Source organism: Paramormyrops kingsleyae, chromosome 15 (assembly GCF_048594095.1).
Source record: "Paramormyrops kingsleyae isolate MSU_618 chromosome 15, PKINGS_0.4, whole genome shotgun sequence".
Lineage (NCBI taxonomy): Eukaryota > Metazoa > Chordata > Actinopteri > Osteoglossiformes > Mormyridae > Paramormyrops > Paramormyrops kingsleyae.
Window position 1 is genome coordinate 18,884,726 of NC_132811.1, and position 16,536 is coordinate 18,901,261.

The 16,536-nt window shown below is 44.8% G+C and overlaps 2 protein-coding genes across 5 annotated transcripts; one reads left to right on the forward strand and one right to left on the reverse strand.

The window, feature by feature from the left end:
- The first annotated feature begins 9 nt into the window (after window positions 1-9).
- chst14 (carbohydrate (N-acetylgalactosamine 4-0) sulfotransferase 14) lies at window positions 10-2,552 on the forward strand. The gene is made up of 2 exons (XM_023794373.2): window positions 10-445; window positions 927-2,552. The coding sequence occupies exons 1-2, from the start codon at window positions 158-160 to the stop codon at window positions 1,743-1,745; spliced, it is 1,107 nt and encodes a 368-aa protein (XP_023650141.1). The 5' UTR covers window positions 10-157; the 3' UTR covers window positions 1,746-2,552.
- A 196-nt stretch (window positions 2,553-2,748) lies between these two features.
- Window positions 2,749-16,133, reverse strand: cep135 (centrosomal protein 135). 4 transcript variants are annotated; one of them, XM_023794371.2, is made up of 26 exons: window positions 15,862-16,133; window positions 15,347-15,475; window positions 14,634-14,824; window positions 14,334-14,501; window positions 14,100-14,241; window positions 13,864-13,948; window positions 13,659-13,787; window positions 13,342-13,548; window positions 10,504-10,569; window positions 10,185-10,335; window positions 9,813-10,087; window positions 9,570-9,713; window positions 9,240-9,362; window positions 8,961-9,026; window positions 8,504-8,655; window positions 8,058-8,173; window positions 7,718-7,872; window positions 7,538-7,593; window positions 5,950-6,118; window positions 5,646-5,756; window positions 5,369-5,554; window positions 4,590-4,799; window positions 3,980-4,182; window positions 3,789-3,893; window positions 3,319-3,480; window positions 2,749-3,175 (listed from the first exon to the last, which is right to left on the reverse strand). In XM_023794371.2, the coding sequence occupies exons 2-26, from the start codon at window positions 15,451-15,453 to the stop codon at window positions 3,133-3,135; spliced, it is 3,522 nt and encodes a 1,173-aa protein (XP_023650139.1). In that variant the 5' UTR covers window positions 15,454-15,475; window positions 15,862-16,133; the 3' UTR covers window positions 2,749-3,132. The 4 variants fall into 4 exon arrangements, with proteins under 4 accessions (XP_023650139.1, XP_023650138.1, XP_023650137.1 ...); XM_023794370.2 differs by having other exon boundaries at window positions 15,347-15,495; XM_023794369.2 differs by having other exon boundaries at window positions 15,347-15,637.
- Between the last annotated feature and the right edge of the window lie 403 nt (window positions 16,134-16,536).

Sequence of the window (16,536 nt, forward strand, 5' to 3'; positions counted from 1 at the left end):
GAACTACAAGTCCCAGAAATGCGCAGGAATGCGGCTTCGCAGCGCCGCCAGCCAGCCAGCCAGCGAGCCAGCGCCTGTGTGCCGGAGAGCCGCTTAGCGATGGTCCTGCCCGCTTCTTCATAAACATACCTCGGGCACCAGCAAACCGAGCAGCACGATGCCGCCCAGCAAGCAGGACTTTGCGGTGAATAGAGGCGGTGGGATGCGGAGCCCGAGCTTCCGACTGCGCTCCTCGATGGGCTCGGGTTTCGGGAAGCGCGGCTCCGCCGTGCTGCCCTCCGTGCTGACGTTTGCGGTGATCGTGGCGTCTGGAGGCCTGCTTCTCATGATCGAGAAGGGGATGCTCAACGGCATGGATCCCCCTCCACCGCGGGCGAGCGGCCGGACTGCGGATCACCGACCGCACGCCGGGCAGTACGACGCTGCAGGAGACACTGACGCTCAAGTAACTGGCAGATTTAAACTAACGATTTAGCTACATAATATACCATGCAATAACACTAACATAATCAGCTTGGTGTAGATAACGGGAAACTGTCTCTGGCGAACATATTAGCAACTTTTAGGAAAAGTCGGGGACGTCAGCACATGTTCCTTACAGGAAAGTTGTTGGGTGTAAGGTACCCCATACTGAAAATATTTAACGTTTCGGGTTATTGCACAGATTGTGGTAAGGATCTCTTTCTAAGTGCCCTGCTGGCGTGTAAGAGTGCTGTCTCTCTTGGATAATAATAGTAGTAAAACAAACTGTGCTATTGTTGGTCATCGTTAAATCATGCATAGTCGGCGAGCTGCCGTCAGTAAAATAAATGATTGCGTTTAAGTTGTCATTGTAACGGGGAGAATTTGACAGGTTATTTATAATGCATTGTTGCAACTTTCTCTCTCTCTTTTTTTTTTTTAATGTTTTGATTTATTTTGTTCAGATCCTTCAGGAGATTCGCAACCGTACCATCCGGACGGTGTGCAGCCAGAAGAACATGCCACGTAGCGTGTGGTCTCTCAGCCCCCTGCAGCGGCGCACGGTGCTGCAGCACATCCTGGTGAATGACGACTATCGCTTCCTGTACTGCTACGTGCCCAAAGTGGCCTGTTCCAACTGGAAACGGGTACTGAAAGTGCTGAGTGGTGCCCTGGACAACGTAGACGTCAACATCAAGATGGACCACAAGAGTGACTTGGTGTTCCTGGCCGACATGCAGCCCGAAGAGATTCGCTACCGCCTCCAGCACTACTTCAAGTTCCTGTTCGTGCGAGAGCCCATGGAGCGCCTCCTGTCGGCCTACAGGAACAAGTTCGGGGAGATCGAGGCCTACCAGCGCAAGTATGGCGTGGAAATCGTGAGGCGTTACAGGAAGGGCGGGGGACGGACGACGGGGGACGACGTGACGTTTGCAGAGTTCGTACGGTACTTGGTGGACGAAGATGTCGAGAGGATGAACGAGCACTGGATGCCCGTATATAATCTCTGCCAGCCGTGCGCCGTGCCCTATGACTTTGTGGGCTCGTATGAGCGCCTACAGAGCGACGGCCACTATGTGCTGCAGCGGGTGGGGGCCCCACCAAACGTCCACTTTCCTGAGCGCCAGAGCTGGTACCGGCCGATCAGCGTAGAGACGCTGCAGTATTACCTCTGCAGTCTCCCGCAAGCCCTCCTGAAGGAACTGCTTCCGAAGTACATCCTGGACTTCTCCCTCTTCACCTACTCGCTGCCGAACACAACCAGCCAGGCCTGCAGACACTGAGCTGCGCATCCACCCTCCCAACAGAAACACTATGGCTTGCAGACATCGGATGCTCACCGTGGACTGGGAGAAACCTCGTGGTTTTATATAAATACTGCACTATTTTCATAGGAAGTTACTTTTTTTTTTACTTTTTACACTTGCATATATATTTCGTGGAGATTGAGTAGGAGTGAACATTGACCACCACAGGAAATCAGAGACAGATGAAATTCTATGCAACAACAAAAGTATTAAAGTATGAAGTCTGAATACTACATACATTTTATATCCTTAAATTGTAATATTCTGGAGGACAACCCCACAAAATATTTTCTGCTACCGAATCAAGTGACTGATCGTGACAAATCCTGATGGGTAATTATGCAGTAACATATTAGGAGTGTAGTTTTACTCCAATATATCGCAGCTGTGATTTGGCTGTAGGCACAACCAAATCGAACATCATTTATAAGGTAATAGTAATAAGCCATAATCGATTATTTATTTGAAGAGTTATGGGCCAAACAAATCGTTCCCACCAGCCAACTCTTGACTTTTGCCAAGAAACACAAACATTCCAACGTAACAGCTCACTCTCTCCCAACTACTTTGCCTTATTTAAATTTAAATACAACAGTTTTTAGATACACCTGTAAAACTAAGTGATACATCTGATGTGAAATGTCCGAGTCCGGATATACTGATAACAGCACTCATAAAACGCTTCTTATCCAATCCGATTTCTTGGTTAGAACATACTGTTGTATAAAACGCAATAATTCTGTATTAAATGTTCTGGGAGGCTGCTTCAGTTTCCCCAAGTAACGAAGCATCACTTTGGTTTGTATGACATTTCTTTTGCTCGATTTCACCAAACAGGAGTGACTCATAGCTACTTCCCCTATTCAAGCAGTTTCAGAAAACAGATGGTTTGTCTAAGCAGTTTGGTGGGAATCAGCAGTGGTCCGGCCAGAGGTCTCTCAGGTTGTTTTGGCATTAAATGCACTCACTGCAGCTCCCATTACACAACTGAAGTGGTCTTTATTTGTTAATTTACTAATACAAGCAATGAAAAATATGTTTCATATAAAAAGCATGGAGCAAAAATATTCTTTGTCAAAGAAAAGATTCTTTAAAAGATTAATTTACAGAATATTAAATGACATAAAAGACATTTAAATACACATATGTGACAGAAGCTACATGTGAATTTACAGTTATGGACACGATTTAATTTAGGAAGTTTCACTTCACGACTGATCAGTCTTCCATTGTAAGCTGGCAACACAACATTCACATGGGTATAGGTTGATATTTATAAATAAACCTTTCTGACCACAGAACTGAGCACTGCCCAGCTGTTTGACATTTCTCCAAGGAGGTCCCGGAAAGGAAATATCTCTTCTTAGATACTTTCTTTGTTGTCTCTGATGCTTAAAGATCCGTTTCTAAAACAAGACAGAAACACAGCATGTATTTATATGTAACCAAAACTAAAAGGCTGTCTAAGTATCACTGTAATTGAGCATTAGCAAAGAGGGTTGGATAATTAAAGAGTTAAGTTAGTCGGAGTGAGGATTTGAGGACTCACTTCTCTGGGGACTTGTTCACTTTCTCTGTAGAGTTTGAAGTTCGCAGGATGGAATGGTCTGAAGAAAGGCGGTGGGGACTGAGGGAGGAGCTTAAGGGGGAGGAGCTACGGAGGGTGGAGGAGGACAAACCTTGCCGGCGCATTTCCTGCACTGCTCGTTCCCTGAAAGAAATAATCAGGAAAGCTCTCTTTTGAACTTAAATAGAAAATTTCTGCAGTTATGGAACATACAGAAAACCAAAAGGACATTTAAAAGCATTAAAGTACCTATACTTCGTGCTTTTCAATCACCGTTAAATGTATTATACTTCTGTTCTGCTGTACTTGGAGATATATCAAAGAGTAATTCAAACCAATAAACACAACTGAACTTAACTCTTCAACAAAATGAATTATGGGGTTGTCAGCTGTATAAGACAGCAAACCATGCTTCATTCATGATTTATGGGACTACCCTATAGGTGGTTTACCGCTCAAAGCGTTCTGTGGTCAACTGCCTCTTCAACGCATCCAACTCCGTCTGCATCTGAGAGACTTTAGCTCGGAGCTGGGATACCTCCTTCACATACCCTGCCCTGTGGAGACAGCCAGAGGGTCACATCAGCCTGCCTGTACCTTCCTCTGCTAGTAGCTCCCGCGCCGAGACAGAGAGAGGCCTCACGTTTTGCTGTCCGCTAAGGCCAGGCGGTCCCTCAGGGTCCGGACCTCTGCCTCCTTCTCACTGCTGCTCAGCTGGGTTTGGAACTCCTTTTGCCGCTCGCTGGACAGCAACGACTCCAGATTCTTCACGTTCTGGTGCTCGTCCGACACCCGCTTCCTCAAAACGTCTGCTTCTGACCGCACATCCTCCAGCTCTGCCACCAGCTAGTTAGGAGGGGAGACGGCTGTGGAAAGGCGCCCAAGCCTGCGCAGCCTGCAGCTGGGAGCTGACCTAATTCCTCCAGTGAGGGGATGAAATTCCCGGGTGCTGGATCTTCTTTTAACCACATTTGTGTAGTTAGTTATGTATCAGACACTTTTGCCCAAAGAGACATTTGTTTTTAAGAGAGCAGGGGTCAGCCGGTCCCTGGGATTTGAACCTGCGACCTTCCGATCCCAAGTGCAGTATGATAACCTGCTTAGCCTTACACCACCTCACAGAAAAATACAATGATATAAGCAAAAATGTATTGTGTTTAAAAAGAGCAAAGCTAACTGTTAAGGGCTGTACTAAACATATAGCCAAAGGACACATATGATGGAAGGAGGTACATTATGACAGATTTACAAACCCTCTCCAGCTCCATGCTCTTGGAGGCGAGTTTGCGGGCTGTGGCGTCTTTGGCAGAATCGAGTTTGACGCAGAGCTCTCTGGCAGAGGCCAAATCCGCCAGGGCAGCCGCTTTCCCCGCATGGGCGGCCTGTAGCTCCTCCTCCAGCCGCGACAGGCTCTTCACCAGCGAGGACGCCTGCATCTCGTAGGCCTGCTGGGCATTCAGGTGCTGGCCGGACAGAGAGAGCAAAGAGCCGAGTGAAGTGGTGCAGAGGGCCGGGAGGCGAGGGGGAACGCAACATGACGGTGTTTGCTGGCTGTTCAAGAGAGTCTGCTCCACCTGCTCTTGAAGTAACTTGAAGTAGGAGACCGACTGCATATCTACAATGTAGCACGTGAAAGCTGGGACCCCAACATGAAGAGCTGAGCAAACCAGTGCAGAGGGCCGGGGGGGGGGGGGGAGCCCAACAGAAAGAGCTGAGCGAACTAGCATGGAGGGCTGAGGCGGAACTGGGGCAGAGGGAACCGACGTAGACAGCCATGGGGAACCGGCGCAAAGGGCAAGGGGGGAACCAAACAGCAAGTGCCAAGCGAACAGCACAGGGTCTCTTCAGGGCTCATGGCATCTGATGGTGAAAATTACGACTGAGACAAATGAAGAAATAATAATGATGCTTTTACCCCCCCAAACAGCAGACTAATACCACAAGTGATTTATAAATACAATAAAAACAAACAAAGCCTTGATACAGTACTGATGGCGCCCAATCTGTCTCTCCTCTTTGGCTCGTCACTCACCTCCTGGATCTCCCTCTCGAGGTGCGCCACCCTCTCTCTCAGGTGCCTACGCTCAGTGTCTGTGGAGAGCAGCTCGAGACGGATGGAGGAGTTGAGCCCCTCCACTTGCTGAAGTCTCGCTTCCCAGTCCTCGGCCTGAGAGTGTGCCGTCCGAAATCTCTCGAGGATGTCCCGGTTCTCATGCTCCTGCATGGAACAATCCATGTTGCTATTTTCATCTGAGACCACTGTAAGTGTCCAGCTTGGGCAGAATGACTATTCCACCATTCATGCTGACCTTAAGTGCCATCATGTTCTCCACCCTTGCCACTTCAGCGATGTAAGAGTGAACCCTCATCTTCAGGTCATCCTTCTGGTGCATTGCCTCCTCCAGCTCAGTATGGACCGTCTAAACACACAACAGGAACATCAGTATTGACTCTGAACGTGTCACCAGGTGCATAACAAGTCTGTACCATCCGATTTACTGAGTGGGTCAGACAGTTGGGTTTCTCCCCAACATCAATTCACAATTTCCAGATACCTACGGTAAGTACTGCACTGAAATACCCACAATGCCGCGCGGTCATGTGTGCACATACCTGGTTCTCTCTGGTCATGGTTGCCAGATCGTCCTGCAGTCTTCTGTTCTCCCTCAGGATGACCTCTCTCTCCTTTACCACCACCGCGAGCTCCTCTTGTGCTGCATCCAGCTGTCGCCGTAGGCTCTCGATTTCCCGTTCTCGTCCACTTAGCGCCACCTGCAGCTTCCTGTGAAGTACACGGCCTCTTAGACTTGTGTCATCATCTTCAGAGTCAAGTAAAGCTTTATTGTCCTCCCAACCATGTATAAATTAGAGAAACAAAACAATGTTCTTCCTGAACTCACGGTGCAACATTCATGACAGGACAAACATTACAGTGCCAAATACAGAGGGTGCATCCAAATATTAGATATGTAATAGGCGACATAAGCAGTATGTCCGAATCTGACGACTGCAGTGTCTGAGTGCATGCATACTGTTCATGTGATTGCATACAGTATATATTGAATTAATGGATGAGTAGTAGGTTTCTGACGAAATTCAATACCCACTGTGCAAATATGTGATTTCAAAACGCACCAACAGTTTTGGAATAATTTACTTAGTGAAAAAGAATTCATGTACAATTGACAATGAGTTAAGGGGGAGAGACAGAGGAAGAGTACAACCTGTAATTAGGGATGTCCCGATCAAGATTGTCGATCCGAGTCATCTAAGATTAACTATCGGCCGATACAGAGTCTCAAACCAATACATGTATTTTCCAACAGCACACAGTGCAAACTATAGACCATAAGTACATTAAAATTATTAAAATCTATGGTGTATATGCTTGACAACTCAGTAGGTCTGCAGTGCAGCAAGTGCAGCAAGGGGACTTGTTCCCTTTAAAAACCTTTAGTTTTTATCAAAATGGTAAAAAAAAAATTGTAAAATTGTTTGGAACTTTCACATAGCATGGGTTTATTAAAAAAATAATCATTGTAAGTATAAAATAAAGATAAATTAAAAATTAAATGCGATGGGTTGGTCGTGAAGAGCAATGAACTCTATCATCCGCTCTGTAATCCTTTTTGCATTAATCGCTGTTGTGTGAAAGTTTCCTCCAGTGCGTGTTGCTTCGACGCAGCCTTTCCCTGAGTGAATTCGCTGTACTCAGCCACATGTTTTAACTTTATATGTCTGATCAAATTTGTTGTATTAAACGAAGATCTATTAGTACCTCCTTGCGAAATGCTCAATTTACAGACAGTACAAGTTGCAGTTGCGCAGCTCTCGTTTTTCAGTGTAAAATATTTCCACACTGCAGACATCATGTCAAGGTCCAACTTTATAAAGCAGTCATGTTGTGGCGCATGATTGGGAGCTGATCTACTCATTAATCCCGATCTCGATCAGTCTAAAATGCCTTGATTGTGAGTCTCAAGATCGGATCGGGACATCCCTACCTGTAATGTAACGCAAAGTAACACATTATACATTAGACAGAATGACCAGGCACACTATACAACAGTGGGAAATCAGTGCATGGAAGTGCTGTTCGTGCTTAAAGTGGCCGTTGCCTGATGTACCCCATACACTCACTGAAAGCTTCCAATTCATATAAGTGAGACAAATAAATGTGAAGAACTAACATCCAACTCACTCTAGAGAAGTCTCCATGTCAGTGACGGTGATCCTAATCTCTGCAAGCGTCTTCTCCTGTCAATGAGACCAACAGCCCTCTGTGCCACAGGTAAAATGTCACCTTCTCGGTCGCCAGTCATCCTGCAGATTATAAATAAGTCAAGGCCATCTGTACGACGGCCAGACTTATGCGAATTACCTTATTGACAATCTCCTCTTGTAACACAACAATGCTCTCGGTCTTCTGGTCGACCTCAGCCTGTAGTGCATCCTTTTCACGGTCCAGAGCAGACACGGTCCTCTGGACCGCAGTCAGCTGATCACGTTTGGAGGAGTTCTGCTGCACCTGCTCACCTGAGGGCCATAGACAGACACAGAGTCCCCAGCAACACATCTTAGTCCCTTCCCTTCGGTAAAAATGCACATTGATGCTGCAGTTTAATTTTACATGTTTACATTTTCTTCACACTTTTAATAGTGGAGACTGACACGCTGCATTTACTCTGATAACTGCATGAGTCATGCAAGCGCTTTCTCACCGATTTTCTCTTCAAGAGTCTTTATTTTATGATGAGCCACCAGAAGGTCGTTCTTCTTCAGAGACAGGCGTTGCTGGCTGTCCGAGAGAGTCTGCTCCATCTGCTCCTGAAGTAACCTGAGGTAGAGGACCGACTGCATATCAATACTGAAGCAACTGAAAGAACAAGCTGCACACCTACACTTCATCTGGAACACAAATCCAGGTTAGAATAAATGCAAAAACTGAAATGGATACCAATCACTACTAATACTGTGATAGTTATTTACCACAGGCAAAGCCATTGACTATTAATGGAATAGAACAGACCTGATCAGAAAATAAAAACATACTTGGATTAATGTCCTTCACACCAAATGTGACCCATGTACAGAAGAGCACAGAGGAGCATCTCTTTCTCATACACAAACACACGCGCGCAAAGATCAAGAAGAGAAAGAGGCTGACCGGAGAGCATCGGCCTCTGCTCTCGTTTGGGCTGCCTCCTCCCCCACCTGGACCAGCGACATAGCCCGGGCCTTTAGCTCCGCCTCCAGGGAAGCCTGTTTCTCTCTTAGCATGGACACCTGTGAGCGCAAGGCTGACCGCTCATCTTCTAGCTGCAACACAGCAGCACACAGTGAGAACGCTGTTGCGCCCCCTCCAGGCGTAATGCAGGAGTGACATACGGTGACAATTAGGGCTGCCGCAATCATGTCGCCATTATACTTGGAAAGAGGATATATCAAATTTATACAGATTACGTACTTTTACGTGTCACAACACGCCTCTCATTAATATTTTAGGCACACTGCCCAAATGTTTCACCCGTCACAAGCTCTGGTGATTATTGTGCATACGCCATATAATCGTGATTATATCGTGACATGATCACGACAGCCCTAGTGACAATGGCAGCATTTACCGCCTGAATAGTGTTCTTCAGGTTCTGCATTGTTCTCTCCTCCTCCTCCTTTTTGGACAGCATCACCTGCAGCAGTCATACAAGTAGGTGGTCTTGTTTCATAATCTTCCTTGACACAATAATTGAGTAAATAAAAAGGTGATTTTCAACCACCAAACATTCCTATCACTAAACTCAACTTCACATCTGAGTACAGACACCACTGTACCTATGCTGAACACCACTTAACCTGCAATAAATCCCAAAAAACAGAGGCAGGTATGGAGAAAGGTGGAGGACCTTGAGCTGTTCCTGTATTCTCTCTCGCTCAATAGCCATCCTCTGCAACTCAGTGTCCATATTCTCCTTCTCCACTGGTGGCCTCTCTACTTCTCTGTGTAGTCGCAGGAGCTCCTCCTGAGCCTAGACATTGGGGGGAAACAAAGGAGGCGCAAATGACCATCTAACAGGAGCAGCCAAGGAGCAGCTAACAGGAGGGGAACAGAATAGCAGATCAGAAACCAAGAATGCTTCCTAAATAAGGTCAGTCATATGAGAGTAGTTTTAGTTAGTGCTACACAACACTGGCTGTAATTCAGGAAGAGTAAATCCAAACAGGGTGAGTCTCACCTGCTGGTTTTGCGAGATCAGCAAGTCCCTCTCAGCTGTCAGCATTCTCACTCTGGCCTGGATATCCTGCATGTGTTTCTCCACATCGACCAGTACAGACTGGAGCTCGTCCCTCTCCTGCACCGCACGTTGAAGCTCCTCATTCTACCTCAGATATACCAGCAGACACCCTCCCATGAAGAACTCTCTAGAGCGGCTTGTTTTAATGATGCATGCAGATGGTGGCTTTGAGTGATTACCTACCGTGCTAGCCCCTCCTTTGCTGGGACTCCTGGCCCCGCCTCCTCTCCTTGGACTCCTGGCCACACCCCCTCCAGGACTCATAGCCACACCCCCTCCAGGACTCAAAGCCACGCCCCGCTGCCCAGCCCACTGGTGACGCTCTGCCTCTTGTTTATAAAAGTCTCGGTCCTCCTCCAGACTGCGGACAAAAGCATCGAGACGCGACGGAGAGCGCTCTTTCCTGCAAACGCCATGCTGAACCCGCATTTGTTCCAGCTCCAGAACCAGCTCCTTCTCTGTGTGAGAGACACACAAGATCCAACAGGACCATGACTTTCTCTATATGACACAGCATGAAACCGTGTGGAACAGCAGAAAAGGAAGAATTCACACCAGCGTCAGTCATCTTCTCCACCTTCTCCTGCAGCCTCCTCTTCTGCTCCTCCAGGAAGTTCATTGATGTTTTCATCTTCTCGTTTTCCTCGCTCATCTCCGCTAGCCGAGACCGCAGCTCTTCCCTGTCATCCTCACTCTCCGCAAAGTCCTGCATCAGGTAGAACAAACAGCTGGATCCTTACTATCCATTTCCAACAATCTGCATGCTGGGGGCACATTTAATAAAGGAATATTGAGTTCTGTACCCAGAAGTCTCTGAAGGCAACAAATTTGTGCCATAGCCACTCTGTAACACTTGGAAGTGATGGATACTTACTTTTCTCAGTTTACTAACAACATCCTTCAAGTCTTCTATCTGTCTGTGCTGCCATAGAATCTCTTTCTGTTTATGAAGACAAAATGAAAAAGGCAAATTTGTCAATTAAACTACAATTAATACAACGCTTAGAATTTTACACACTAGTGGCCAAAATTGTGGAAACACCTCCAATTTTTAGAGATTACAGAACTTTATTCAACTGTTGCTCTAGTTCCCTGTTTAATCATCCAATGTATGATATTTGTAACATTCTTTGACTGTTTATAAACATTACCACCAGTATGAGTGGCCATTTTTAAAGCACAATGCCAAAAATGCTAGGTGTTTCCACAATTTTGGCCATTAGTGGATGTAGTATTGGTGTAACTAGGATTAAGTACCTCTCAGACACATCTGAGAGCCACTTTTGGGACATGAACCATCAACATCTTACAATCCCATATCACACTGTGATACACAAACTATGCACCCTCACCTAACTTATGGACATTTGACAAACTTAATTCAGCATTAGTTCTGAGGGAAGTACCACTACACCTGCCAAATGCTACAACATCTCCTTTTGTCCTGTCCTGTGCGAAAATGACCTGAACTAGGGTATTATACCATACTGACTGTATTTACACCATAATGATAAACTGAATTAAGCAACATATAAAACAGCCTCTTGACTCTCCAACTTAGATACACACAACTGTAAAGTTTTCAGAACTCAAACATTGTTCCTCACTCTTAACACTGGGGTTGGGAATTGAAAATCAATTCCAGTTCTGAAATCGGATACATGTTATAAAATTAAAAATTTGATTCTGCTTATCGATTCCTAAATGCACATTTTCAAATACACAGATCTTTTATTACATGTCAGGGCTTGAAATTCAGTGTGGGACTGCAGGAATCACAATTTTATTTATTCCTGTACCCTGTTATCATAATATGGGAATTTCCCCACTTTAGCTTTCTGTAGGGTGGGGAACATGAGCAAACCCCAAAAAACTAAATATATTTTAGATATACGTTTGAAAAACAGAACCAGCAGCTGTGATGCTTATAATATGCAGAACTGCCAGCGATATTGGCCATCAGTTTGCAACAGTAGTCACCACAGCAGGATTGGCTGACCAGGATGTTTGGGAAAATTCCCAGTGGGCCGTCAGTCCTGGAAATGGGTTGAGTAACACGAGTAACTGCAGGTTGGACCACTGTACACAAAACTGCATTGTAAACAACAAGGCATATTCCTTTATACATCACAAAACCAGTTTACATCCTGAGAGCAGCACTCGTCTGATATTAGTCATGTTAGGATAGTGTTAGAATCAATAAAAAGCTGATTTAATGTCAGATTTTTACAACACATTCACAAGGTAATGTTATACGAGTCACTGTCATATGAGTCAACTGCATGTCCTGGGCGTATTTGAAAAATTTAAGCTAACGCTTTACTTGAGGGGGTAAAATAAGTAGTAACTCAGTTACTAAGTACAAATCATGAACAATTACGGTAAATGCATAAAATACATGAACCATTATGACTGATTAATGATGAATGAACATGGGATCAATATGTAACTATCACTTAGTTTCTGTTTAATACAAGAGTGTACTACTACATTATTTGTGGCCCCTCAAGTAAAGAGTTACCAAAAATAATGTATTATGTAAGGTTAAGTGATTGCTTGAAGAGGTTTTGTAATGTTTAATGCTACATACTTTGCTGTTTCCTTGTATATGACAAAACCGGTCCCTATCTTAGCAAAATGTGTTGGTAAAAAATGACGCAAACACAAAATTGAAGTGCATAGGTAAAAATGTCTGTTTTACAGGTAAGGAACGTGCAAATGGAAACCTTTTAATAATTATATCAGAGTAATTGGTTATGTAAAATTAACCCATGAGATAGACAGTGGAGAAGTCGTTTGTCATACAATAAGTGCGGCAACGTCATGTAAACATTGTTTGAAATAGTGCATTTTGGATTTTTTGGGAGAAAAAAAACTTTGCTGATTAAACTCTACCCCATTGTAAGAAATACATTTCAAGCCCTGCATGTCATCTGTAAGGAACTGGAGACACTATTTGCCAGGAAAGGTCTCATATACTTCCAAAAAACGCTAATATGCTGATTTTAATTTAGAAAAACTGTTAGACACTGGTGCTAACCCTAGACTTAGTTAATATTTGCACACTTAGACAGTGCTTAAATGAATCCTCTGCCATTTTTAACCTTTTTTTCACTGCACCCAACAAGTGTTATGCAAAAAAAAGCACTTTAACTGTACAGGTTTGTATACATACAGTTCTTAAATGAATCGTTTTTATTTAACGCGTAGCAGCCAAATGTGAATGCGCTTCAGCATTCAGGCAATGCACGCTACACATATATTGTTTAAAGAACTCCTCTGCTTTTAAGTTGCCTACTGATTTTTGATTATGGTATTCAGGTGCAGCTAAGTGTTTTGCATAAAAAGACAGAATAAAGATATGTCTGATATTTAAACGTCTCGCCTCAATTTTTTTAAACAAATTGGAATCAAAAATAGGAATCGATAAGAATCAGAATCGATAAGCAGAATTACAATCAAACCATACCCAACCCTACTTAACACACAAAGAGAATTCGCCTCATATGCAGGTTAGGATATTGTGCCTGTGTTCGGAAGATCACTGGTTCAAATCTTGCTGCTTTCTCGTTATTTCACCACTGGGCCCCAGAACTGCTCTAGGGACTAGCTGAACCCTGATTTCTCTCAAAATAAAAGCATCTTGTTAACTAAATAAAATGTAATGCAATGGAAAAAATAGAACACAGGAAAATGCCTTGGCCTGTCCCACCTTGGCTTCCAGCAACTCCTGGTCTGCTGTTGCCAGAACCAGATCTTTGTCCCTCTGCAGCTGCCGGGCCAGCTGATCAATGTGAGAAAGTTCCTGGCACAGTTCTTGGTTCTGGTTGTTCAGGTTGGTTACTTCAGAGGATGCAGTCTGCTTATGACCCTGCAGCTGCTGTTTCAGAGCAGCATTAGCATCCTGGAGGTACTCGATCTAAATAAACACACAGTGAATAAATATTTATCATAAATTACCACTAACACAGCATTAATAATGCAAAGCCAGCAGCCTTTAGGTGGCAGATGAATGTGAGGGGGAAGCACCTGTAGGTTCAAATGGGCGATCAGCTTCTCGTTGCTGACATTCTGAGCTTCGAGGGTGATGACGTCATGAGGGCGACCACCATCCAGAGCCCGTGCCAGCCGCTCGACCTCCTGGTCTCGCTCCTCCACCTAGAGGCACATCACCTTGTTAAACTCCTCTGACAGACACGAGGGAAATTCCTGTCCCAGTGTTGCGCATCTTCACCTGCAAATTCAGGTGTTTAATTCCATCCTGCGCTCTGTCCAGCTCCATTTTTAACCTGGTCACATCACGCTGTAATTCCTGAATCCTGGAGACAGGCAAGGTCACGGTGAACTGCACAATCTTTTCTATATTAACTCACACTGTCATGGTATATAATGCACCATGAACCACACAACTGCAGCTCAGCTTTCTGATCATCTAAAGAAGCACCTGCATTCTGCAGGGACACTCTGTACCTCTCATCAGCCACCAGTAGTAGGTCAGCAACATATGGGTCCTCAGGCTGGGCTACAGGCAGCACACGGCCCCCGGAAGGAGGGATTAGGTCATCGATCTGCATCCGCTGCCTCCTGAAAGGAATCGTCCGCTTCCTGCCCCCTATCCAGAGGAAAAGGGGCTTCATCTCATAACTCAAACCCAAATGTGCCAACCAACCGTAGCATGATCCCAGAGCCCCAAAAAAGCCTTACCTGGCGTCTGCACCACCGCATGCATGTTCTTCTCCTGCAGCTGCCGGATGCGCTCCATTTTGGCTTTGTCAGCCTTCTCCATGGACTGTACTTTATGCACATACTGGTTGTTCAAGAACTTCAGGTCGGTGGCCTCGTGCTCCAACTTCCTGATCTGGGATTTTAGCTCTGTGGAAGCCAAGGAGATGGTCAGAAGTCTGGGTAACACTAAGAACAGTGTGTAACCGAGGGAATAATATATAGCAGTGATTATACTGGAAAATGACTGAAATGGTACATAACACTGAGTGCTGCACTTGCCTCTGCACACACGATCCTTCTCCTCCTTCATCTTAAGTAAATCCAGATGCAACTCATTGTTCTCCTTGACCAAACGGGCATTTTCCACACGGTATGGTTCCAGCACTGTGTCCAGGTGCTGGGTGACCTTTTCAGTCTTCCCCACAGAGAGCTTGGCATTGCGAAGGCTTTCTGTGGTGTGAACTAAATCACTGCAAGAGGCAGTCAGTACCTACATGTTAGCAATCACAGCTAGAGTGCCAGAATGACAGAAATTCAGAGACTGTTTCACATGCACTGGGCTGTATGTCTGCAGTACTTAGTCCTGTCTTCTGGATATGGGATTATCAAACGTCCAGTAAAATGGTGTGCTGTGCTTTTGATACTGTCTGTGTGTTTTGTCATGTAATCATCATTATGAATAAGGTACAGTATCTATGGTTTTGGTAAGGTTTACTGTAACATTGAATAAGGCGGCTAAAAAATTGGGGAGGTAAGAAGTATTACAGTATTATAAATCAAGAATTTTTCCAACGAAGAGAGAAAAAGTGTTTTTAAATGACAACAAAACTTTAGTAGAGTTATTTAGCTTTATTGAATCTGCATTTCTGAAAAGATTAGTACTCCTTTTGCTGTTCTTAACAGATTTAAACCACTGTCAATCGGGCTGCAGTTACAATACAGGAGTAAATAAAGGTAACTGACGCCAATAAACCTCACTGCAAGCTCCATACCTGAAAAGCTTCTCCACCAATGGCAGAGACTCGCTACCCAAAGGCTGCCTGTAGCCCAGCTGGTCCAGCCGTTTCCGCAGGTTGGCCAATTTCCTTTCGGTGTTCATTGATATTTATATATTTCGACGTCTCTTTGAAACGGGGGAATACTATCTCAAGCAGTTAAAACGGCCACCCAATATATTACAACAAATCATCCTCTGATTCTGCGATGCTGTTAAGCTTGCAAGATAACGTTAGCTTGTGGGCTAACGTCAACAATGTTTTGCAACGCTTAGCAACAAGCTAACGCTGGCAAATGTAAACAAATAAAGCAAGAAAAGCCGTAAATACACACATACAATCTAATCAGCGAACCGTATATTACCCGAACTGTAGCTTGCTGTTATAACGGTATTTATGCTTGAATGATATCAAATAAAGCCTTACAAATCGATTAAATTCCCCGCGCTACCTATAGCTCGACTGGCTAATGAAACTGCATTCGGGACAGATTAACATAAAATAAGAGATACCTTTAATCCAGATGGACTAGATGGCGAGCGCTTATAGCACACGGGCTACGTCTCGATAGTGAGTTTAAATTGTACGGGTTTCAGCCGCTTCCGCGTCTCATTAGCTCACCGCTGGTCGCAATAATACGAAGCAGGCCCGTTAGCTCGCAGCTAGGCCGAGCTCCCCTTCTTCGGCGCCAAAGCCATTTGAAAATGGCGCCGAAGAAGACTTGTGATCCCGAAGAATGCCGAATGGAGGCGAAAGATCCCGAATTCCTGGCTGTCAGTCCGGCAGCTTCCACCCATCTGCCCCCGTAAGGGAACACGGCTTCTGTTGGTAATATATCATACATTCACAAAGCCACTTCACCCGCCACAGCGCCACTAGTTTATCATCATGGTTTTTCTTATATTGCACAGTCTTCTCCAGTATTGCAATACTGTTTTTTTGACGCCCCCCTTCCGAATTCAGGCACAAGAATATCACTGTTTTTGCTAAAACTATAACTTTTTTTTTCATAAACTCACAGAAGCAGTCAACTTACCGTGGTGAGTGGAATTAAATAAAATGAACAGTAACTTCAATTTGCCCATTTAGCCAGTTTTACTAGGTCATCAGAGGTACACCAGAAAGAACTTTACCAGAACTTCTATGTACAATCTTTGGTTCACATGATTTTCTTTCCTAAACCTAAG